The sequence below is a fragment of the Dunckerocampus dactyliophorus genome, chromosome 8, assembly GCF_027744805.1.
Source record: "Dunckerocampus dactyliophorus isolate RoL2022-P2 chromosome 8, RoL_Ddac_1.1, whole genome shotgun sequence".
NCBI lineage: Eukaryota > Metazoa > Chordata > Actinopteri > Syngnathiformes > Syngnathidae > Dunckerocampus > Dunckerocampus dactyliophorus.
This window is the reverse complement of record NC_072826.1, coordinates 12,408,527-12,435,622: the sequence shown is the minus strand read 5'-3', so window position 1 is coordinate 12,435,622 and position 27,096 is coordinate 12,408,527. Positions and strand designations below refer to the sequence as shown.

The 27,096-nt window shown below is 38.8% G+C and overlaps 2 protein-coding genes across 5 annotated transcripts in view; one reads left to right on the top strand and one right to left on the bottom strand.

The window, feature by feature from the left end:
• Positions 1-18,406, bottom strand: part of ephb2b (eph receptor B2b) — a 139,457-nt gene extending 121,051 nt beyond the window's left edge. For all 4 annotated transcript variants that reach the window (XM_054783625.1, XM_054783627.1, XM_054783626.1 and 1 more), the window contains exon 1: positions 18,254-18,406. In XM_054783625.1, coding sequence (XP_054639600.1) covers positions 18,254-18,308 — 55 coding nt within the window. In that variant the 5' untranslated portion in view covers positions 18,309-18,406. The remainder of the gene's footprint in view (positions 1-18,253) is intronic.
• Positions 18,407-18,771: 365 nt separating this feature from the next.
• Positions 18,772-27,096, top strand: part of lactbl1b (lactamase, beta-like 1b) — a 64,613-nt gene continuing 56,288 nt past the window's right edge. The window contains exon 1 of the mRNA XM_054784689.1: positions 18,772-18,918. The gene's annotated coding sequence lies outside the window, so the exon portion shown is untranslated. The remainder of the gene's footprint in view (positions 18,919-27,096) is intronic.

Below are 27,096 nucleotides of genomic sequence, written 5' to 3'. Positions count from 1 at the left end.
GAGCATTCACAGTAGATGGAGAGCCACTGATTCTATCGCTCAGCATCTCCCAGACAGCAAGGACCACAAAAGCCAGGTCTTATTCCAAACATTCATTCATTCATTACCAATACACGGTTAATTGGTTCAGACCCGACCGTGAATTGAATTTAGTAGGAGTCAATATTAAAACGGATAGTTAGAGCATAGAAAACCTGTTTAGGACTTTCTAAATACAGGTTTTAACATTATTAGAGTCCTAAATAACACCTCAATATTGTTTGCTTTTATCACAATGCGCAGGCTACGGGATCACTGCAGAGACATAACAGATAGCCACCGCTAGCGTAGCAATCTAACGAGCAAACTAGTTAGCCTCTTCAATTTATTTAGTCTAAACTTAAGAAAGTGTTTCAAACGGAGTGGGGAAGATCTATTCCAAACCTGTTTTTTAATTAACATGATGGGTTTCTGCCAAGCGCAGCACAACATCTGATCACAACCAAGTGCCAAAACATTGCAACACAGATGTACAGTCATCCATTGACATTTTGTAGTTCGAATTTCACGGCATCACTCCATCAGTCACTCCAGTTTTTAAAAATAAGCATAAAAATGGTTAAATGAAAAAAAATACAAATATAAGCATTCAGAAAACGCGATATGTAGTGTAACATCTGTGACATTTTGTGTGCCTTTATTTTTTTTATTTTTTTATTTTTTCCCCTGTCCTGTCCAGCCTTTAAGACTAATGTTGTGGGGCTAGGGCCTGGGAAGTAACATGTGTGACGTCACCTAGCTGGAGTTGACTGTGTCTAGCTGAGTGTTAGCAGTGTGGAGAGTGTGAGTGATTGGTGTGAGTTGTGGCTGACAGCAGCTCCTGTGTGAATGTTCACTGCCTATGTGTTCTCCAGTTGTTTATACTGCGATTTAAGTGCAGCGGCATTAGAGTAATATTCTGCACTGGTCACTGGGTGTCAGTAATGTTACATCAATGAGACAATAGCCACCACAGGAAGTATGCTGTCCATGCTAACGTATGAGTCTATGTCACACGTGTCAAACTCAAAATGATATGGCCTGCCACATCATTTCAGAAATACCATTATTTTACCTGTATCGCAGACCTCAGCAAACAATGTGTTCACAATGATATGCGCAAGGAAGTGAATTCTGTCAGATTCACCTATTCCTGTAATGTTACAGAATGTATGTGACCGCAATGTTATATATAGCACGCTGGGAAATCCTCCCATTTCACAGCCGAAACTCTTCCAGGTTACACATTTCGCAGATTGTGATGATTCGTGTTGATATAAAATACTGTAGCATTTGCCCTGACGTTGAGAGAATGACGAAGAGGTGGACTATGAACAACCAATTTACTGAAACATAAAACCACAACAAGCATAGTCGCATATCCATAGCTGTCTACACCCCTCTCTTCCTGGCTCATCCAATCAGCAGTCAGGACACATTCACAGCCCTGGAGAAAAGTAGACATTTTCAAGCAGGAATTAACAGACAGGAACACAGATATTTTCAAAAATGCATGCACTCCAATATAAAAAACATGTCCATCCACTCGAGTGAAGTTTAAAAAAAAAAAGTATGTCCGCATAAAAACACATTCACCAGTGTCATGCTCATTTTGTCCGAGCCTGAAAATGCACCACAGCTCACTGGCACATTACAATGGTATGTTCCAATCCCGAAACTGCGCGTGCGGGGACCTAGGATAAAAGGTAAGTATGCTATTACTTACCTATTTGTCAGTGCTAATGTGACATTCTCTCAATTTTTTGTTTGTTGGGTTGTTTGGCCAGCAACCTAAAATTGGCTTTGAGTTTTGTCCCCCTGTGTGATTGAGTTTGACACCCCATGTCTATGTTATGTCTTATTTATGTCTAAGACAGGGGTGTCACACTCATTTTCATAGAGGTCCACATCGCAGTTATGGCAGCCCTCAAAGAGCCACTTATAACTGTCAGTATATTTATGAATATAAATATGAATATAACCTGATGATATTATTACATAATTGCCAATGCATTTCATTATTATATCTTTACAAACAAATTGATGGGTAACTTGCTTTGAAGTGAAAAGTGACGTGAGTATGTCAAGGTGACAAGCAGACATTCAAGTATTTATTTTTGCTTTTAAAAAATGCTTGGAATGTCTACATGGGTGCTATTTCATGTCTACAGGGCTCTGATAATGCTAAAAAAAACATATTTAGAAGGTCGCAAACAGGTTTTCTATGCTCTAACTACAAAAATATTCAATTCATAAAAAAGGAATCCTACTTTGCCAAAATTTCTCTTATTACGAGCTGGTCTGGATCTAATTCATCGTGATAAACGAGGCATTACGGTAATTACTTACTTGTGGCACAGTAGGATGGAAGCATGCTGGATGGTAGAGTTGCATTTATGGACAATAAGTTGTGTTTTGGTCCGTGGGATGTAAACGTCTTCAAATAGCTGTTGTGTTGTTACATAAAATCACCTTATGGAGAACAGAACTAGAGCTCCATGCAGACTGCGAATACAACAGTCGACTGTAATGTGGTTGAAATATTTTCTGCACAAGGTCCAATTTACAATGCTATAAGTAAATTGTGATGTGAATAACAACTAAGCACGGAGACAGCATGCATATGGTCACTGAAACGAAAACAAGCACAATGTTGTTTTTAAACAAATCAAGCACTATCACTGAATCAGTGAGTCACCACTACCAAGGAGACAAAGGCTTGATTTGCAATGCCAAATTCCAATATTGTGTCTATATCCGATCTTTTGGACTGTCTAGTTACGTCTACCATCAAGTGACCTACACCCGATATCACTGTTTACATTTACTGAACTCCTCAAATAACCTGTTTATGCACTGATGCAAGGGTGTGTGCATGTCCACAGTAATTATTTTGCAATATTGCCGTGATTGCTTTTTGTACAGCTTCCTACTAAAAATGCACTGGTACGTTGAACTCACTCAGTGATGCCTTCACTGACACTCATGGCGAGTTGTATTGTGTGATGAAGAAAAGTCTATTTATACGATATGAATAATATTCTAAACGTTTAGCTCAATCGTACAACATTCACTCCATTTAATAGTCTCTGCTGGATCTCTTTATTGATTTCACAGGCGCAGCAGGTCTCCTGAGGTTTTCCATGGATTTTCCAGCTGCCCTCCCAAACGATCCATTGTGATTTCCCGGTGAAAAGCCCTGCCAGGGAATGGTGGAGAAAACAGACAGGCTTTCACAACCCCCCACCTCTTTTGTACACCTGATTTCTGCTTCCTAAGCCGCATTACTTCATGACTGTAGTGTGTGCATGCATTGTGCTTGTTACCCTTCTGCAGTTTCATTTCAACCAGCTCTAATAGCGTCGGCACGATTTACAGTTGCGCACTCCAGTTGGAATCATTTGCAGTGCATGAAAATGAGAATAAACTCACCATGGCCAGTTTAGACAAGAGGCGGGGGCAAGAGTGCATTATCAATATTAACTCTCACAAGCGTGGTAGAAGGTGCTGATTGCTCCACTTTCAGATAAGTGGATATGCAAATCTGCTGAATCTTTCTGCGACCAAATGGGGCATTTATCATCATTTGCTGAATAGGAAACAACAACAGTGAGGGGTCAATTTATTATGGCGCCATAAAAAGACAATCACTGAGGTTTAATCTTTGCTGTGCTCATATTTGGAGCTCCAAAAAAAGACGTTTTTATTGAAGTGGTGTAAGCCCAGACAACAAATGAATAGCCGCAGCATGCAAGAATTACAATTGTTCCTCAGTTTGAAATAATACACCCTCGTTTCAATGGATCTACCAAGTGTGTGTGGTTATCTTTATGCTTAGGTCTCAACGTGCTGTACCTGCTAGAAAGATTTATTCTATTATATGCTGCGTCTATGTGCGTTAACTTCCTAGTTAAACCAAGACAAAAACAGCACAAATGAAAGGTAACAGTGCCTGAGGCCAGGCCTCTTCATATTCAAATTCACAATTCGAATGAAACAAAATAAAAGTCTACCCTACTGATTCTTTGGAAAATACATTCATTCCAGAAGATGAAAACTCACTATTGAGGGAGTGCAGACATATCGATGGGCCAAATTGCCTGGGGAACCTCACTCCATTCCCACCAGTCTGTGTTGGTAAGTATACATGGTATTCCAATATAGATATCCACCGCCACTATTGTTTAAAGATACAGAAACAATGACGTTGATACTAACCTTATTTAACCTTTATTTACTGAAACCACAAAGAGGACTGGGTGTTAAATGGAAGCAGGCGATAGTTGGAGAGAGGCTGTCAATTCAAAATGTGAAAACTCATCCAGCCATCTTCAATAATGCTTGCGGGTATGCTGGAGCCTATCCCAGCTGACTTCGGGTACACCCTGGACTGGTCGCCAGCCAATCGCAGGGCACATATAGACAAACAATCATTCACACTCACATTCATACCTATGGACAATTTAGAGTTGCATGTTTTTGGAATGTCGGAGGAAAACACACACACGGAGAGATGCTCAACAGAGATTCAAACCCAGATCTTCCTGACTGTGTGGCCAACATGCTAACCACTAGGCCACCGTGAGGCCCTTGAAAACTCGTCATGATTTGGAATACATGAAAATGTAGAAAGGAAAATGTAGGAGTCTTTGACCACAGGGTCATTTATTGACAAGAATATTGCACAAAACAGCAGCAACAGAACCAATGTAATAGCAGAAAAATCATATCGCTAAGCCAACATTAATGGCGCGGATGAGTTAATTGTAAACAACAGTACTGCAAATGTGACACGCACGAGTTTCACACAAACAGCTGAATAGCCATACCGACTTTTTAAAGCGCATGCAGAGATAGGTAAATCTTCTGGATGCTAACCATTCCCTTCATGCAGCTACTGCAAAGCTGTTACCTTTGTTACATGTTAAATTGCGTGAAGCGGTAGCATCTCCTGCTGTGTGCTTTTCAAGGCCTTGTATGAATGTAACTCCCGAATGAATTCCAGAAGTCACAACCACAGCCCAAATTGGCTAATTAATTCCCTATTCACCGGCTTAATGCAATTATCCGTGAATAAAAACAAATGATGACGCTGGAGGACAAGAACATTTTCTTGCATGTCCCTCTGCTGTAAGAATTATTAAAACTTTGACTTTCATTATATCACGGAGGATACAAAATGTGCGTTTCAATTTCAGTTATCATGCTTGAAGTAATTCTGGCCTATAGTTTTATTTATATAAAAGCCCAAAGATGACATTTTAATTTCCCAAAAATCAACTGCTATTGCAAGATATCTGTTTCAATGTAGTGCAGCAAAGACAAAAAAAGGGAGATCTAGTTCTGTTACAGAATGGATGTGACTGGGTCACCAGATATTATTAGGCAGCACTGTGCTACATCGTCCGCTTAGCTCTCAGGAGCGTTCAGTTTTAATGAAACGGCAATTTCTGAGCTTTAAAGACGGCATTTGTTCAAACGAACTGCAGTAATCAATGATCAATAGTGCACCAACTGTGCAGGACTACGTTATGTCAAAAAAGGATGTGTTGATGGCCAAGAGATGACGATGCCAAGCATGTAACTACCAGCAGAGATCAATCAGTGATGATGCAGACTAGTTTCCAGTGAGAAAGGTCAGAGGAGGGAGGGGGTCATGCTGATATGGGTCATGGTGGATAGACCATATGGGCCATAGAGAGGGAACAGAGGGGGTGGGGGGAACAGAGATAGAGCAAAACAAAGGGCAGTTGTCACGTGGGTGCAGAGTCGCTGATCAATGTGCTGCGTGGAGTCGTGTGTGCCGAGGCAGCGATTTCAGGTAGAAAAGACTTCTCTTTGTCATGCAGATGACGACGCAATCAGTCCCGCTTTGTCTGGAGCCGATGGGCTCCGCTCCCAGCGACATTGAGAGTCCGACTGCTAATCCGGTGGGTATGTGTTCCCCGGGCGCACATAAAGGCGCCGTCCGGGTACCTGGGGTGTGTGTGTGGATGGGGCTCTCCAAAACGAGGTCTGACCTCTCTCAGGCTACTAGCTCCCTTCTCCATTTCCCTCCATCACTTTTTCCCTTCCAGTCCCAGCTCCGTGCCGTTTATGGCTTCACTATTAAATCGTGAGGGAAAACTGTGCTTCAACCAAAATCAACACCAATCTTTCTTCAGTAGTAAAGACACAACCTACTACATAATGCTTAAATGAAGTAGACTGCTGACAAAATTCAGACTGCCAATTAGGCCAAGATACTGTATGTTACTGTGAGTACTGGGCACGATCCCTGTTATGAAGAAAGTCTGCAGCTGCAATGCATTGTTCTCAAATGATAACAGTTCCCTGCAGGTTCATATACTGTAAAGGCTCTAGCCAATAAACACGACTCACCAAGAGAGTGAGAGTCGCCAATTAGCATGTGGTAATGAAGATAACAGAATAGAAGATAGCCTTGATCTAGATTCCTTTGTGAGGTTACAGGAAGGTAAAGAAAGTTTCATCAGTCTGTTTATTTGAATTAGTCTTCATACTACCCCGCTGTTTCACTGTGTAACTCATTCGGAGATGGTGTCACCATTTATTGAGAACTCGGTGGATGTGGGAGCAAGAATAATTCAGGCAGCACTCGGACAGGGGCGGTTACTTCAAGATCACACTGATCCGCTAGATTTGCACACTTTTTGAGCCGAGCATCAGGAATAAAATTCAATATGAAATATGAATTTGGCCAATGTTGGCAGAGGTATATGTCACAGCAGTCTTTGCGCGAGTACTCAGCCCGTTAGTCTTCTTATATTACAATATTTTCTGAAGGAATAAGCATTCTGAGCCATCAATCAACTGCAACGAAACACTTCTTTATTCTAACAAAAAGGAAACATTTGTTACAAAGGGAAACGTCGCCATGAAACATGCCAACACCGCCACCTAGTGGTCACCCAGAAGTACAGCATTCTAGAAAGTGCAGTAAAATATAAAAACAATACAGTATAGACATATTTCAAAGATGAAAAAAGACAGTTGTTGCTCCAGTTTATTTATTTCTGGAATGGATAATGGTTAATATTTCAAAGTTGCACAATGTTGAGCATTCATAAATGAAAACACTAGTAGGGTATACAGTGTTAGCTTGCGCATTTACACACTCAGCATTATTCTGCCAGCGGTCCTCCCTCACTCTACTGGCGGGAACAGTGTTGCTTTTGGCAGTCATAATCTTTTTCAACTTCTCATTCTCGTGTGATGTGTCATACAAGCCTTACAACAATAGAACTGGCTAGAAAATCCCCAGTGCAATGACCGATGGTTAGGTGACAATTTTTTATGTTTGTCAGTCCCTCACATCTAGAAAATATTTATGTGTGTGCTTAGCTTTAAGTTAAGAGCAAGTAGCAACTACAGTATACATCAAAACAACAGTATACTGTTGCCCCACAGCTATTTAAAAAAATAGGCAATAATGTTCGACTTTTTAGCTAATTCAATGTAACAATTATAATATTATTATTTACTTACTTACTGGCATATTTTGTACTAACTACAGCTGCAACAATTAAAGCGATGAATTGATGATTAATCGACTATCCAATTAATTGACAGCTATTATGGTATTTGATTGTTTTCTTTTTATTTAAAAATGTAAATATCCTCTGACTTCAGCCTCCCAAATGCGAATAGTTTTTAATTTTCTCAGTCATCCATGAAAGCAGACCTAAACTCCTGATAAAATTTTAAGACCAGCTAAAAAAATTGCAAGAATTTACGTTTTTCACTGTTGGATCTTAAAGTGTTCATGACACCAAATCACATAATAATCTTAAAATAACACTGACAGACATATTTCCTGTGTTAGATGTGTGCCGAAATATTGAAATATTTACAATTTTTAAACATTTTCGTCACTTTTTCAGGAGGCGGAACAAGTGATGTCTATACCAGACTGTTCCACCCGGAAGTCCCATTCACTACAGTTAATTCGCTGTTATTATGCTCCAGTTCTTGGTGAATTTCTGTTGTTTGTTATATGTTTGTTAATATTATGCCCACTCATTGTGTTGAAGGCTTTTGCGGTCTCAAGGAGACAGAGTGAGCTTTGTCAGATTTCTGAAAGACACCATCTGCCTCATCAGATGATTGGCAAACTTTGTGGGATAAATGTTTCCATACTGCCCTGCAGATAGAGATAAAAGGTCAAAAACCCACCAGACGTTCGACCCTGGAAAGGCATGTCAAGCTATCACTATTAGTAAAAAGTCCTCACAACACAATATTAGTGAATGTTGTTATTGTTGCGAATATGTCACTTTCTTTGCGTGTGTTCATGGCTGTGCTTGTTTGCAACTGGTTGCCGGTGACCGGTAAGCGTTCTAGACCTGAAATACTTGCAAAACATGGATCGCTGTCACTCGTCTTTCTAGCCTATCTTGCAGTCGATTTGTCAGTTTCAATCAGTAAGTCCATATTTTTTGACTAGATCTTTTCTAGGAATCTTAAAATAATAGTACAGAGTTTCAATCCATGGCTAAATAAGGAGCGATCGCTGCTCACTGGTCTGTTGTTTTGCAGTGTGCATATAGATGTCAGTATCACTTACGGACAGTCAAAAAACATACTTGTGGCCCTTTTTTGTGTGTGTTACATCATATTCATCACAACACAACATTTGTGAATTTTATTATTGTGTTATTGTTGTGGACGTGTCACTTTCTTGGCTTTCCTGTGACTTCATGGCTGCCTTTGTTTGAATCTGGTTCCCGGAACACGTTGACGTGATGTTGACGTCGCAGCCAAGATGCCGTCGGTTCAAAAAACTTGTTGTGGTCGTGTCAAAATTGGGTCAAAACCACCACTTCATTTCACTCCTATTTCATAATTGTTTATTGAGCTATGACAGCAGTATGACAAAAAAGTGAAAGTGAGTACTTTCATTTTGTTATTGTTTTTTCAAACATTTTTGGTGTCATGAGCACTTTAAGGAGCTTCTAGGGGTAGGGAACCTATGGCTCGGGAGCCAGATGTGGCTCTTTTGATGACTGCATCTGGCTCTCAGACATTTCTTAACACCATAAAATGTGTTTATTTTAATTTGTTTTCCTGACATTTTAAAGTAAAACATTACAGAAACAGAAACATTACAAAATTCAAAATATGCATTGTAATGCATTTTAACCCATCCATTTTTTTTTTCTAGCGCAATGCCAGCTGTCCTTCCCATGTTTTCCGTGTCAGACACCAAAACTTATTATTGGGGTTGTCCCTCCTTTAATCAAACCTTCTTTAATCAAATAGTCAGCTAGCTAATTGTGAAGAGACAACCCTTTTGATGAAAAAGGAAAAGAAAGAAAGATACGGAGTAGGTCACAAAACCATGCAGCACCAGAAGTTGCATTAATGGTAAAAAGTTATTTATTATTGGTTAGCTTCAATATAACAACATTATTACAAAGAATACATTCAGAGACTGATATTCTAAAATTGCTAGTATTCCTTAAATACTGTATACACACATTTGGTTGTATTCGGTGTTAAAAAATATGATATGGCTCTCACGGAAATACATTTTAAAATATGTGGCTTTCATGGCTCTCTTAGCCAAAAAGGTTCCCGACCCCTGTTCTAAGTAGACCTTAAAAATGCAAAAAAGAAGAAATGAGAGTGAGACAAAAAAATGGAGTAAGCAATTTATTGCAAACAACCATTAAACTGAAATAGGCTGTTCATCAGCTGATCAAAAGTTTAAGACCATAGCTCAAACAAATCCGAAACACCCCCAAAATAGAAACAACATTTTCAAAAAAGACTCAGTAGTGAGTAGCTGTGCCATTCTTTTTAATTACTTAAAAAATTGGTTTGGGTATGCTAGATGCCAGTGTTTCCAGAGGGCGAGTGGGAATGTTGGTGGCTTCACGGAGGGCACGGAGAACCAATTTTTGTGAACTTCCCTTGCCATCAATCCCCAAATGTTCAGTTGAATTTTGATCAGGGGAACATGCAGGATGGTCCAAAAGAGTGACATTATTCCTCTGGAAGAAGCCTTTTGTCAGGCAGGCATTGTGAACTGCAGCGTTGTCCTGTTGAAAAACCCAGTCATTACCACACAGACAAGGGCCTTCAATCATGAGGGAGTCTTCCTGCAACATCTCCACATAGACAGCTGGCGTTTGACGCCCCTGCACAACCTGAAGCTCAATATTTCCATTGAAGGAAAAAGCACCTAGGATCATGATGGTGCACCTTCCACTGTGCCATATAGAAAACATCTCAGGTGGGATCTCCTTGTCAGTACTAGTACTAACCCATTAACCTATTTTACAAATACACACACCAGGCTGACCTCTGTGATAAAAATAAAGTGGGATTGCCCTTTGTCAGATGAAGAGTTGTACTGAATTGCAATATTATGTAGGTGCATTTAATGAAGTGCCTAGTGAGCGTATCAAGCACTCTAACAGGGTTACAAAAGCTTTAGTCATCATCGTACAATTTGGATCTATTTGGTTTGCCGACACACTGGAACAATTAGCCTCTACGTGGAAAGTCACAGCTTTCCGCAAAGCTTTGCAAAGCAACGAATTTAAACACTTTTTCCTCTTATCTTCATTTGCTATATTCCTCTCAATCTATCATTCCGATGCATCAATAAGAATCTAGTAAGGGGAGGAAATGGTAACCCATGCATGGTTTTACTTTGGATGACCTAATTTATTAGAGATGACCTGATAATGAGTGAAAGAGGCGCTACATTTGCTGTGCGTGTTTAACATTGGGTGATTGAAATTAAGATGACAGAGGGCGTCTGCCAACACGAATGAAACATGAATACAATTGTTCAACATTGCACAGCTTTAGAGCATTTGTAACCTAAAACCCTTGAAACAGCTGCTGCATTGGCATACACTGGCACAGATCAATTTTGGTAAGTAAACTCCAATGGACTACTTCAGCATTTTCCCTGTGGTGTAAAAATTTCCTAATGTGCATCATATGAGACTCCAAAAGTACTCTCATAATATCTCAATATTTTCAGTAGCAAGTCAAGGAATGACAGCAGAGCAAATATCTTAACCACCTGTTGGCTCTTTCTGATAGTATCAAGAAGTGGTTGGTATGTGCCAAGTCAACAGGCCTAATGACGTCCCTGAGAGGAAGAAAATTAAACACCTGTTTGTCAGGAGGCGATGAGCTATCGAGTGATTGACCCCCAGGATGCGGAGACAGAATGCGGTGGTGGAAAATAAAAATACTTTAATAAGCAGGTGCAGAAAAAACAACAAAAAGCGACGGAGGAAAAACGCTCTGTGAAAACACACACGGAGGACTTGAACTGTAGTGCAAGTAAGGGAACCGTCTAGGTAACAGCACAGGCGAGGTGCACATAGACAAGGAGCAAAGAACCAATGAACCAGCGCCGTACCTGAGACGGCGCTGGGATTTTAAACCCCACTAATTGCAATTGTGGCCAGCGTATAACATGCCACTGGGGTGAAACGGCTGCAGCTTCCCCCCAGTGGTATGTTGCACAGCATCAAAATAAGAGCGCAGGACAGAAAGTGCTCACTCCTGTCCTGTGGAACACGACACCTGTTATTTAAAACAATAACCCCTCTGCAAGCATGAAGACAGTGATAGAGTCACTAATACAAGCTAACAATGTTTTACAGTTTCACACATTTGTTTCTAAAAATGGATTTGAATTTTTTTTTGTAAGATGCATTTTTTTTTTAGTCTAAATAGTTACCATAAATTCAGGACTATAAACCTCTACTTTCTCACAGGCTTTGAACCCTGTGTCTTAAACAATGATGCGGCTAATTTATTGCTAAAAGAACTCCAGGTGCGAGGATGCTTTGAGTGCAAATTCAGGAAGTAGTGAAGTGAACGCTAAAATCCCGTTGGGAAGTCTTATGCAGCGATCATGTTTCGACCTGACAAATTTGATCAAGTGTAGAATTACTACAGCTTCAGACAGACATGTAGACAGAAAAGTAATCATAACAATATACAAATACATACATTCAATGCAACAGATGTCCACACCATGCTTATCAATAATGTATTCACGTTAAACTAATACTTATACTTCTAAATACACATTTTATTAGGTCCCACACATCAGTTGTGCCACCTGACACATGAGTGATTGCAGGAAATACTGTATGCTGAATAACTGTACTATTATCTCAAATGAAATAGGCTTTCTTAAAAGCATCTTTTGACTAAACACAAGTCGTAAACTGATCAAAAACAGACGAATCCATGTGAAGAACAGTAACAGTATTGATCACAGTGTCTTCCAGGCAAGTCATTCCAACTTGAGCAGTTTTTCAGTTAAATGTATGACATTGTCACGGTCCAAGCATGCACAAGTGCTCCGATGTGACACTTTTGGTTGTGTTACAGAGAAAGGGCAATATCGAACAAAGTGTTACACAGCCCATTAGACTTACATTTCAGAATAGTATTGCAAATGAGTTTATTTTTTGTGACTGTATACTTCCCTGGCAATAAGCAACTGTTCTCATCTCAGGTAAAATGTTTGCACTTTTCAAATGCTACAGCGATAGGAACAGGCCCCGGGCGTTGCAGTGATGCTGGTGTTTCAGGTGGCTGATAAGGTTTGATACAGTATGTTGAAGCTCGATTTTTTTTTTTCCCTCATCGCAGAGTGTTTGCAGAGCATTTGGTGAAATGTCTTCCTCTGAAAAAAACAGAAGTCCCACACAATCTACGCCATGTTTCTTTACAAGCAGGCCGTTTGCAGCATTTCACAGAAAAGGAGCACTTGATTTGCTCAGCCTAACCCACCTACAGCACAGTACGGGTAATCTTGTACACGTACACGGCTGTAAGCCTGTTTAAACTCTTCAAAACATAAAATATTTTCTTTCTCCTAAATAAAGCTTTTAGGTGAAAAAATGTGACAACATAATGCCATAATGCTCTGTTTAATTATTACTATACTGGCAGTAATGAAACCATTGTACTAAAAAGTCTGTATAGGCCTTTCTGACACATACAGCTACTTTTTAAATGTAATATTTACTGTAGTTCCTTCCATCACTAGTATGCTTACCAGTAATTTTAGCATCAGCGCTCAAGGGCAAATATGTGTGGATTGGAACAGTTAAAGGTACAAAAGCCTGAAGGGTTGGCTGGTGAGTGCAGACTGCAACAGTCAGCAGCAGACAGCTGAAGGCAAGGAAATGCTGCCAAAGAGTGCATCCTATCCTGGTGAGACAAAACCTATGGGATCAGAATTCCCTGGCAAAGGATTTCACAACAAGCACACCTACCTTCATTCTTTTCTGCTTTGATTATGCACTACAGAGCAGGGAAGAATCAGACAAAAGGTCTCCTGCATTCAACAAACAAGGCCAAGAAGTGGAGTCAGTGATGCTGTGCAGTGTTAAAACTGTGATACTCCTCCTTGATCTCACCCTGAAAAAGGTAGTATAGGATGCCTCCGAAACATAACACACCTCCTCCAAGTGCAATAACAACTGCTACCAGTGCTAATTGAGATTGTGCATGCAAAGTGACAATGCCCAAGCCCTGTGCAGGGTGGATTAGGGCTTCAATAGAGACAGATTCTTTGTGAAAGCCTACTGTGGCGTTGGTTGGCATGCAGGCCAGTTCCCCGCATCTGCTCATTGGGCCGACTGAGAAAACACTGGATTGTATACGCTTGCTCGTTTTACCTATATCTAATCCCGTTTTGCAGCCCGCCCCCGTTGGCTTTTTGTCACTGTGACACAAAACAAAATGCTTTCATGTTACACTTGCACATCTATTCCTGACAAAACAATTCCGGTCAAAAACAATGGAAGACATTTGCATGTGAAAGCTTCTTTACCAAACTTGGCAGGATTAACTATCATATTGTGCCTTGAAACAGCATGGTGCCATACACAGAGGCATAATGTGGAGATCAAAATTATACATTTTTACTGGGTCGCCGGTAAACTCTGTAATGTTATGCTATTGCTCAACAAACAGGCACACAATTGATTGGCTTTATCTGGATTAAGATTCTAATGTTATGGCAATGGCACACCTCTTCATTAACTTAGAAATGAAGGAAAATTATTGGAAAAGCAAACACGTTTTTGAAGAATTATTTCCAAAACTAAACGGGGTCTTCTTGGGCCTATAGTGCAACTTCGGTTAGTGTCATTAATTCTTTCCAGGAGGTCCGACTCAAACTAAAATGTTCTCTAACCCAAAAGAAATAATGCAAATCCAATTAGTCCTTTCCGGACACTGAAAAATGATAACACAAAATGCTAAATTTAGTAGTTTTAAAATGATAGTTTTCTGAAATGCATAGAAATGAGAAATGAAAGGGATTTATGAACATTTAAAGCTAAAATCACAGTGCAGCTCAATTCAGATTTTTTTGCTCATGTGACTCAAAATCTGATTTTTTTCATGTCAGTGTGAACAGTAAAATTCAAATTTTTTTTCTAATGCGACTCAGGCCTCATTTGTATGTAAATATTAATCGGATATGTATCCGAGCTATTGCTGTCTGAACGGTGAAATTGTATATACAGTATGACCTATACGTCATTGAAAGGCATGTTTTGCCATGCCTACTGAGACTTGGATAAAGGTAATCACCAATGTAGGCAAAAGTTATCCTTGTCATCGGAAATTTATTTGAAAAAAGTGTCACTGAAGCTGCTCATGTCAATGTCCCACCACTCCTGGCTCCGACATCTACCCACAAGCTCCTCGGAACAGACGTCACAGTACGTTCTCCACGAACTACCCTGCCAAAGTCTTGCCGTCTCCCTTCTTAATCTGAATCATTTGGTTAAGACAATGTTGACTCCCGTTCCATAAAATCATTGAAAATGCGCCAAGGAGAGCACAAATCGAGGCAATGTTGACGTTCGTAAACACACGGCAAAGTGTGTGACGTCCTGTTTTTACACATCACTTCCCGGACACTTTGCGTTCACATTGACAAGTTGCATTTTTTCATAATGTGAACGACCACATAAAAGATCAGATTTTAACCCAAAAAATCCAAATTGGGCATCAGCATTCCCAGGTGTGTGAACGTAGCCTTAACATGACTTTTACCTTGACGGAAGACCTTTGTTGACAAAGATGGCTATGACGAGTAATCAAAGTACTGTCAAGCGCAAATGTCTTTGGCTCCATTCTGGGTTGTTTCACAGCCGAGATTAACAAGAAAAGCAGAAATTTTTAGTCAACTGAGCCATGTGCGGATGACGTCACAAACGGGTGACGGAGCTGTGGGACAATGACGTCCGGTTCCTGCTTCCATGCTAGCACGATGCTTACAGGGACGTTGTGATTTAAAAAAAATGTTACGAACACAGTTGGACTCACGCAGTGTGTTAATAACACGACAAGACTTGCGCCATATTGCATGCTAACCGAGGCATTTTGGACTAAATTTTTGACGTAAACCAAAAAATATGCTAACAGGGCATGGGCTAACTGAGGTTCCACTGCATTCCCACATATTTTGCGAAAATCAGTAAACTAACAAATTGTGATGAAAATGCAAGTAAAAAGAACAATTGAGTAGTGGTAGAATTTAATTAGCTCTGCTTCTTCCTACTCCTTTTCAGACATGTTAAATTGCAAGTGTAAACATGTGATGTTCTTTAATGTAACTCATGTCCAATAAAAGCATTACCATAACTAGGGATGGACATTTGACTCTTTTTCCATAATCAATTGAGTGAAATTTAATGATGAATTACTGAATTATTAAGCCTAACGTTAATGAAAAAACCTGGCAGAAGTAGTTGGAAACAGCAAAATAAAAACAGAAAAATCCAAACTGACGTATTTTTAAAAATGTAAATCAGTTCACTCTTTTGACTAAATGTTAACTATTGTGCTTTCTTTCTATCCCATTATGTTCCTGTTCAAAGGAGAAAGGGGCATCTGGCCAGTAGACCTGCTGAATCCAACAACAACTTGCATACTCTCCACATCACGGCAACAACAATCCAACCAGAAAATGTCTGCAGCACTGCAACAGAAGGCGGTGGCAAATTGGAAAACACAAATGATCCACCAAAAGAGAATTACCAACCCTTGCTTGAACTACATGTGCTACCGCGGTTTTATGACCGCATATAAATCAGAATTCCAACTCAACATAATTCGATGAGTGCCGTTGTTAGCATGGCTGTCAAGGTAAGCGCTGATGATGACAAACGGTCGAAGCAAAGAGGGATAAATCCACAGCGCGTTTCCTTGGACGTGTTTGACAAAGCTCGCCTTATTTGCCTGCGGTTCCACCTCCATTAATCTTCAAACGGAGCCAGTCCTTTCCTGTTGTTGGCTTAGCCAATAAGACGGCATCAGCGGCTTTTCACATTACCACTGATCAACAATTTAGCACTTTTCCTCATCCCGCGGGATACATTAAATGTCTCTGAGCAATAAGGTTTGCCATGTACACCATCTGTAGATGGTAATTTATTTGGGTGAGGGCACAATGTTGTTGAAGTGATGTGGAATAAAGCACAGCTATTACGCCTGAGTTGGACTATCACGTTGCACTGAAGCTAACAATGTAATAATGAATACACAGGGCCTCTCCATTATCGCCCATGTGTGATTGATGAATAGGAGAAGCTGACCTTTCATATGTTTGCACTCCTGAAAACACATGAGGTTACGAGGAAGAACTAAGAAGGAACATTGGATGCAGGACTACATGAGACATCAGTTCAAGCGCAAATTGCTTTGCAACACAACAAATTTGATGGTAAACATTTTGTACGGAAATTAAATGTATTTGGTAAAGTAAATGCTACAAGTATGCAAACGAGGTAAAAAAGAATGTTAAAAAATCGAGTTGTGGGGTCGCTTCTGTTGCATGCCGGGATCTTCTTTTTTTTTTTCGGATTACAGCTCCTTTGACCTCTTTTTCAACCCTTTATTTCTCATACGTAATCCCTCCTTGCGACTTCATTGGACCGTCGACAAGGGTGATTTGTTGGAGGAAAGAAAATGGGGGGTGAGGCTCCGCTCGATTGGTGACGGCACTCGCTGTGGGTACCAAATCAAAAACCCTTCTCGTGGTGGAACCTCATGGGCCCGCATGGAACCTGCGAGCTGATATACCGAAATTTGAAGTTTAGTCGCGTCGTCCACTGCTTCTCATCTAATAGATGAACATCACAGTAGAGCTGAGAGAAAGTTTTTTTTGTTATACATTGGTGTTCCCTTGCTTTTTGCCAGGACAACATGGAAAATTAATTAATTAATACAAAATAAGTACACTAGAAAGTCGTAATTTGGTTTGTCTGTGTTTTCAATTACACATTTTTGCTGGGTGTTTTAAAAATATTATGCGGCACACACAACATAATATTTGCAATGAATGTTCATTGATTATTTCATATTCAAGGGATGACGCTATGTGCACGTATGTGATTCTGTAAATGATTTTGGATGAATACGCCGTTGTCTTTTTGTCAGAGCTTGAATTAGACTGACTTGTATTAGAAATGACAAAGTGTAGCATTGTTTTGGATAAGAGGTTAACTTGAAAACTGTACAGTCATACACAGAAAAGCAGTTTGTCAACAACATGCATTATTGTGCTGAGATTTCTGCAAATATTTTACACTTGTTTAGTTTTTTTATTTGTCATTCTAGACTTCAAGAATTACCAGTGAAAATGTCTAAAGATCCAATGGATGATGGGGAGCTTGCAATAATAGTTGGAGCAAAACGACTACACTATGTAATAATAGTAATAAGAGCAAATATACTACAGTACGTGCTTATGTTTTGAACATCACCGACTATTGTAATGCATGCTGTATAGAATGGGGACAATTTTGTGCTTTCGTTTGTTTTTGTACATTTAGACAGCTCAGTAATGGACAAATGCTAACACACCTCTACGGACCCCTCCTGAGCACTAAATTAAAAATGGCTCTCATTTTAAAAGCTGAGCTGTATCTTTAAGTGAGGATGCTGGAGAATGTTTGTGTCCCTCCATCATCATCATCATCATCATCATCACCGCCACCATCACCACCAACCGCAGTCCGTTGCTTTACTCTGAATCGCCATACACAATCGCCATACACAAACTGCACGGTCCATCACAAAAAGCGAAAATAAACTAACTAATATGTGTTTTCTTGCTTTTTTTTTTTTAGCAAGAACAGAGCTACGAGTGCTGCATGCCGGCATGATGATGCGAGGCTCTTTAAATCCCATGGAAACATTATCTTACCTTCAACAGCTATTACAGCCGGTAGGGTCCATAATATCCATAGAATATCCATCATTGGTCACGCAAAAAAGGCCCAGACATTTAAATAAAATAGGTCCAGAAAGCCATTGACAGCCGACGTGGAGAGGGTACAGGCGGTCCTTCACCTCCAGCAGAGCGCGCTCGGATAGCAAACACTAGCCACTCAAATCTGGACCAAGTTTGGACCAAACCAAAAAGCCATAGACTGGGGGGAGTATGTCGTGAAATATAATAACAGTCGAGATATACTGAGGAAACATCTTTTTTTAAAGTTCTCTTATATAATATTCTGAACATGAGTAATGCCAAAATTATGTTAAAATCAGCTTCAATACTCGAATAAATGACAGAATGATTGCTCATGAGAAACCGAACTCCCCCGCTTGATCGCAAGTTTGTGCCAGCCAGATGTCAATCAACAAGAAATGGAGCGTCCTCACAGCCTTACCTTGCTGCTAGTTTTATGTTTTGGCATCATGCGGGACGTTTTTAAACACTGGGGGAAAGTTTATTCCTCGTTTTTAACATGGACACAAGAAGTCCCTGGTTGATTTTTAAGAGACACACATGTTTCAAAAAGTGGTCTTCTACGGAGAATTCATTGCGGGATGTGTGCTACTGTAACAGGTGACCATCATGCTAATGTAAGTAAAGGCAGAATTTTTTGTTTTAGCCCATAAGCACATTCGGTGTCTTTTCATTCTTAGACATATAATAATAATGATTTTTTTTTTAAATAGCCATGGTTAATTTAATTTTTTATTGTTCTCTACTCTTCTCTAGTCTTGTCTATTTCCACTGGTAAAAAGCTGTTGTGGTTTGTTAAAAAAAAAGTTTAAATTGTAACCTTCTACACATGAAGCAAGAGTACTGTAAATAACTAATTAGAATTAAACAAAATTAACATGTAGGTAATTTTTAATTATTAGATAAAATGTGTTTACTGTATGTTGAAAATACACCATACTGCAGGATTTAAACTTTGTTTTGCCAGATGGGAATGATTTCCTGTTAGCTTGTATGTTGTGTTTGAAGACTTAAATTTAAAATATTAGGTTAAAAAAATTAGAGTATGATAGCTTGATGATTAATTTCATAAAATATTTCATTTGTTTGATGCATAAGAATGAAAGAATAATAAATAATCACAAAATTAGTATTTTTTTTTTTTTCTAAACCACAATGCAGACTATTTGAATAAATTGTGTCTGGTAATGGATTTCCACACAGGCTTTAAATAACTTTAGATGTTATTTTGAGTGAAGACTAAATCATGTCTAAATGTTACAATGTTAATGCACATGACAGTAAATGTGTTATGGGGCTGCATTGACTGCACGTTAAAAAGTCCTGATTGTTTAATTCATAGTTATATAACTATTTATAAAACTATGCATATAACCTTTTTTAAAAGCAGTGCATTGAGCAGCTCCTTTTGTCATATGGAGCACATCATGTGACTGAACAAGCCTCATTGTCCATTAAGAGCACGAGAAATCGGGGGCTTGGGTGAGGATTCTTGGAAGATTTATTATAAAAGCGTAATCTGTTTGCTTAACGTTGGCTTGGGGTACTGTAGCACATCAAGTGTGACAAATGATTAAAACCAGGCTGTGTTTGCTGTGTGGTTTTTAAAAAATGTTATTTACAATAGAGTTATATAACCGAGTGGCCTTTTTTTAACACTCTGGATCAAATTATCTGTGAGAAATAATTATTCCAACCTAAACACAACCATTCATTTTCATGTTTGTTCTTTTTTTTTATTTTATTTTATCGTAATTGAATTAGAAGAACTGGAAAAATAAATTGCATGTTAGTTTTTGTGCTGTTCTCTTAGATTTATAAGTCATATAAGAAATAAATAGTGATGGAATTCAAGTACGTTTCTTTTATTGTTTAAATGGGAAACATTGTTTCTTTTGTTGTATGTATATTATTCATGGATATTAATCAGAATAATGTTGTAAATGTTTTTCCATAGTGGAGGGTTGCATAGATGCGGTTTGACTTCACATAGTTGATTCTTCTTCTTTAGAACTGGCAATATAGTTGAGATTGAATCAACAGCACCTCTGCTGGTTGCAGCCAAGTAGTGCACTTCATTTTGCCATAGGATGCGATTAACCAACAGTTTCACACATGCACTTTATTCTTAAAGATGAATTCATCGCTTATTATGTCCATCCCTACAAGAAACGTATAAGGCCATGGTTTAGATGTACCATTGTGTTATCGAACACACCATTTGCTTGATGTAGCTGTGCAGGAGGACTCTTAATTGAGCCGCTTTGATTTATTTGCCTCCTCTGAGTTGGATTTTATTGATTCTAGGTCACTTGACTGGCTTGACCTGGTGTGGCGTTCAGGTGATTATGATACAGATGGAATCAGATGGGGAAAAAAAAGGCACCAAGAGCAAAGCAAGCGAGAGAGCAGCCTCTACTCTCCGTAATAACTTCCATACAAGCTCAATATCGACCTGAGCCAAACGAGAAGTGAAAGATGTTGAAGAAATGACATTAATACGCTTCCAATGTTGCCCAAAGACATATTTCTTCTGTGCTGAGTTCATGTGCAGCGCAGCAATAAAAGAAGTATAGTGCAAAAGCATATAAAAGCCATCAAAGCGCTCATATTCCTGATACAGCAAAAACAAAACACAGATGACACAAACTGACAATACCAATTAAACCTTGTGGTATTCAGAATGAAATTATGATTTAAAAGGGAGTAATATAATTATGTCATTCAGATTACCTGCACTTTTTACACAGCAATTTTTTTTTCTTGGTAATCCAATTCCAATAATGACGATGTTTTCAATCCCATTGCTGTCTGTCAAATAATCATTAGTACATAATGTACCGGTACATTTGTGTTATTTTGTACAAAGTCACATATTTTTGCAGAAAACATACATTTCATTCCAATACTCACAATAGATACAATCAGGCACACGCCAGATTGCAACAAATGAAATAGCATTTGAATGAAATAATAAAGTGCAAATGGTTTCTTTATTTGCAAATATTTGTTACAATTCATTATTAATTATTAGCACAACACATGATATTCCATTTTATAGTTTATAGATGAATAATTCCCCTGATTTATTGCTATTATCATTCTCGTCATTAGTTCAACAAATACTGTATATTTCAAATATTTTCACCATCTAAATGTGTGTTTTTAATTCAGAATTGCTGTTGATTTTATTTTTAAAAATCAAACTCAAATGTGTTAGAATTTATGTTAATAGTTACAGTATTTAAAAATGTTTGTGAAATATGGCAAAGCATATGGACATATTAAAGATGTATGCTGTAATATATAATTAATATAATAATATTAAAGCAGTGTACAGGAATGTGCTATTTATCTCGTGTTTATTAATTAATTTAAACACAAGAGAACAAGATTTAAATAGACTGTTGCTAAATATTTACTTCCAAAAATGTTTACGTAATTATATTATTTTATTATCATAAATATTGTTATTTTTGTCGAGTGTGAGGAAAAACACGAATGGGGCACTTTGAGACTCCACGGCCGAGTTTTAAAGTATCGTTGCGTCAACACTGACACCTACAGTTTAGAAGTGGAACTGCTCTCGTTGTGTTAGTATGAGGATGTGAATTGGTTGGCAATAGCAATTTTGATCATCATAAGACAGGAGAAAAACACCATAATACATACAGACATATATATTTTACATGAAATTATTTTAAACAGTTGAATGATAGCTGGGAGGGCTTTGAGGTAATACATGGATGTAACGTGATTTAAAATAAAATGGTGAAGCAGCTGTGTTTTCATGGGATTAAATGAATTTCGAGTTTTAAGAGAAATTCTTCCATCAGTGAACTCTGTTAAGGTTAAACAAATGCTTTGCAATGACTCTTATGACAGACTTTCTGCAGGTCAAATTTTAGCTTCAACTTTAAAGTTATTCATAAGAGCCGCTTTGGGCTGGAGTTAATTTTCACCTGGGATCTTTAAATGACAGGAAACATAATGTGTTGTCTTTTAAGAGGTAGGGGTAGGATCGGTGACCTTATGTTGAGAAAAGACTGCAGACCAGCACACGTGGATTAGCCATGAGGACATTTTCACAGGAAGTCTAGGAAGAGTCGGAACCCGACTTTTACTGTGATAATCCACCTTTTGTTTTGACATGACTTACCAGAGGAAAGTGACTGATGTTATCTGTGTCGCTATAAATGAAAAAGAAGCAACCCTGCAGAGGACACAAAGGGAATGTTAGCTGTTTTGAGAAGGAAATGGAGCCGAGAGAGGAGATTCTTTCACGGCTTGCCTTTCATAAATAGTCCACCACCCACCCAGTCATCAGTGCCGCGCTCCTGGCATGTTGTTTTAGCCCTGCCAAACTTTTTATTCAATTGCTTTGATTATATGGGCCAGAAAGCTTTGAGATGATGCATGTACATTACTTTCTTGTGAAGTGGTATCAAACTTAGGAGCTACAAAGTTCGACAGCAGGCCATTTATCAGCTCTAAATTGTGTTTTCTCTCCTAAATGATCTGAAGCGGATTCAGGGTTCTCTCTGTTCTCAACCGGTTTTTATGGTAGTTTAAAAAATGTAAACTTGATGTGCAAACAAGTTTTGTCATCATAATGATTCATGATGTAATTACAGTCATCAGTCTCAGCTTTGGGTTTGGACCCAATTACTTTACCATCAGCGCTGTTTTGTAATTGATAAGAACTATTCACATCAAGCAGTTGCTATGCATTGCGGACCTGCTGCTCTACTCTCATTATGACGCATTCCGCATTCCTCAGAATCAAAGATGCAAAATAGTTCTTCCCTTGCCCAAAAGAACTACAGTAGAAATAGTGCACGATTGCGCCGTCCTTTTTCATCTTTGCTGCACAAAAACTAGGTCCTGCTTTGGCTTGGTTTTTAATTGTGTCTAAAAGTGTCCTTGGTGGTCATTTTTAGAGATTCAGCCTCTCACTGTTTGAAGATAAACTGCTTTGTTTTGTATTAATTGTACCTCAGAGTAATGTTTTGCTAATGGTATGACGGTTTAAGGGCATTTAAGCCTTTTTTGCATAAAAAAATATGGTAATCTATCAAAACATACCTGGAAAAACAGTGATAAAAAGAATTACAATACCTTACTAGTTTTAAAAAAATGAAAGGAAAAGAAAAATACTTTACTTCTTTATACTTCTTAATTTATTTGTGAGACTAATAATAATATTATCACTTAAACCAGGGGTAGGGAACCTGTGGCTCAGGAGCTATAACTGCATCTGGTTCTCAGACATTTCTTAATACGATAAAATGTATTTATTTTAATTTATTTTTGCTGACAATTTAAAGTAAAACATCACCGAAGTCACAGTGTTAAAATAACATTCAAATATAAAACTTTATTATGTATTTTAATCCATCCATCCATCCATTTTCTACCACAATGCGGGTGACCAGAGCCAATGCCAGCTATACTTCCGGTATTTTCTGGGTCAGATACCAAAACTCGATTATTACTGGATAATGTGGTAGCCAATACCCGGGTTACTGAAAGGTCAAGAAGTAAACTTCCCTCCTTTAATCAAATAGTCAGCTAGCTAATTCAGCAAAGCAAATCCTTTTGACGAAGAAGGCGGCAAAAATAAATAAAGATACGGAGCACGGTGCAAAACCAAGCAGCACCAGAAGTCACATTCATGGTAAGAAGCATTTTATTTATTAATGGTTAGCTTCAGTATAACAAGGTTATTAAAAAGATTAAATTCAGAGACTTACAGTGTTATATTCTAAAATTGTTGGTCTTGCTTAAAAATTCAAGCATTTGTTTGTATTCAATGTAAAAAAAAATGTTATGGCTCTCACAGAAATACATTATAAAATATGTGGCTTTCATGGCTCTCTTAGGCAAAACGGTTCCCGACCCCTGACTTAAACAATAACAGTAGAGCCATAGTTCTTTGTGTTATCATATGTAGCTCTCATATTATATTTACATCTCTATTTGTCAGCACCAGGGGAAAAAAAAAACGCAATACTAGATTAAAAAAAAGTGAGGAATCATAAAAATCCTTAATTCCCTTTCTAGTATTAATTTGTTTTTCTATTTTTTCTTATTTTATAGGCATTTAAAATTCATTGTTTAACCTTTTCCAAAAAAAATAAACCTATTGTTAAATAAATCTATTTAAAATTTAACAAAACAATTTGAAAACGTGTTTTTTTTAATCCAAGAAGCAATCCTGCTCATATTAATTGAAAATAAAGTAAAATAAAGTAATCCTTTTGTTGCATGCAAAGCCCAATACTTAATGTTAAATAGATCCCACAGCCTTGTTACATCATCCTACATCGCTCCATCTACAAGTTTAATTAAAAAACAACGTGCCCTGTACTTTTTTGTGTAATCCTGCCGAAACACACAATAAATACAAATACAATACAATAAAAAATAATGGCAGCGATCATAAAAAAAAAAAATCCTGTTAAGTTTGAGGAACTTTATTTACAATTGTAAATGTTGCAAGTCAGATGACACAGTGGAAATAAGCACAAATCTGCAGACTGTGGTCCATCACACAGAGCAACAGATGGAGGTACACAACAGGACATTACTACTAAGAGGATTCCTCTTTCTTTGCCCGTCACTCTGTACTTTTTTTTTTTTTTTTTAGTGGGAACAGACTCTTTCCTGGTCACCCAGCTTGCAGTAGACTACTCACTTAAGCCCTCACTAGCCCGTCATGTCGGCCTGCTTGGCAAACAGAAATCCTCGCTTGGAGGTCGCTGTGAACAACATTAAAAGAAGCAGCCGTGCGGGATTAGAAAGTCCAGAGTCTGAATTTTGACCTGCAAACTACTCAAACTTAGTCTTCTGTATAACAGGAGCTCTTTGCTGTTTTTATGAATTTACTGCAAAAATGCAAGTGAAAAATCTTCTTCATGATTGAAGCACTCTGCTGTTTTTAAGGACCTACTGCACAAATGCGATACAGATTCCTATTTCCAGTGTGACTGTTTCAGAGCTGGTTCAGAGTACGTTCCCGGGGTTCCAGCAGAACTTTTGTTTTCCTTTGTCAAGGCGCCACAGCACTGTGCTTTTTATAAGGACCTACTGTAAAAACACTAGTCAAAGATCCTTTATACAACAGCAGTGCTCTGCCGTTTTTAAGGACCGACTGCAAAAACGCTAGTTGAAGATCTTGATGACAGCAGTCATTTAGCTCAGATCCTTCGGTTTCACTGCCTTTCCAGGGCTCCAGACTAACTTTTTTTTACTAGAAACACAGTGGCCCCTAACTTAAAATTTTAGGAGCACAAGGAGAAAATGTAGGGGCACACACCGAAATCAACTTGCAAAGTAAATAATCACATTCCTCTCATTTCCTCTGTATTCCTGATAAATACTTGAACAGTAAATGCAGAAATTCACATTTTATTGTGCAGCAGTTGACACAACATAATAAACAGCTTACTGCCCGCAAAAACAAGTAGGCATATTACACAGGTCACGGCACATTTTATGTTTCATACTGGCACTGTGTTTGCGCAAGGTGTGTTTTAATTGTGTGGTGCTACTGTAGTATTATTGGCAAATTTTGTGTACCCCATGCGGTGGGTATTGACAGCAGAATTTGCAGTTCATTCGGTATGTTTCCATGCACTAAATTAGTCAGATTACTGAAATAATAATAACAATGTAGATCATAGGGAAAGAGGTGAGGCAAGATGGCGGCGCTGTGCATGGTACGCCAAGCACCCCTCCTGGCTTTGTTCTTGCTATTTCTGGTTTTGGTATTTGTCATTCCTACTGTGTCACCTTTACAAGTATATGATCGCTTTACATTATTGAATATCCGCAACACGTTGATTAATCTGCCTGGGTTTGGCTACGATGACCACTCAAACACACTACCGCCTTTTCTGCAATCCATTTCGGCATTTCTGCGGCATGCTGTTCCAGCTTTGCCTAGCAATAAGCGTCGCCGGCGACGTGGAAAGAGAAGCGGCGTCCACGTAAAACGTAACTCTTGTCTGGCAACTCTTTGTGGATGTGATCTTCATTATCCACCGGCCGGATCTCCTCTACAGTGTGCCGCTTTCAACCTCCAACGCTTTACAGTCTACTTTCACCGGTGTGTTTGCCGGATTACTCCACTTCCACGTAGACGGCGTGTCAGTACCCGAGGACGGGGCTGCGTTGTGGCGAATCTGCACCTGCTTGGTCGTTCCACCCAACAGACTGAGACCTTCACCACGATATCGTGTGCGTTGGTAAATGCCAGATCTCACTCAAATAAGACGTTTATTTTAAATGATTTTATACGCACACATGATCTGAATTTTCTTCTGCTGACCGGGATGTGGGTTAAACTTGGGGATAACAGTGCCTTCACAGAACTCCTCCCCCCTGGCTACTCTTTCTTCAGCTTCTGGTTGTGGTGGTGGTTTGGCCGCTGTTTTTAAACATACTTTTAGCTGTTGTTTAAACACAGCTAGGTCTTTTTGGAAGTTTTGAACTTCAACTTTTCGCTATTGGCTTTGCCTTTCCTGTGCCGTGTGCTGTTGTTTACCGTCCTCCAAAATATAGTCAGGATTTTATTCCTGAATTTTTGGACTTTCTGCCCCACTATGACAACATTTTAGTATGTGGTGATTTTAACATCCACGTGTGTTGTCAGTCAGATTGCTTGGCTAATGATTTTAAAAGTTTAGTGGATTCGTTCAACCTTACACAGTCAGTAAATTTTCCCACGCACCAGCATGAACACCTTGGACCTTGTTATTTCCAACGGACTACCCCTATCCCTCAGAGTAACA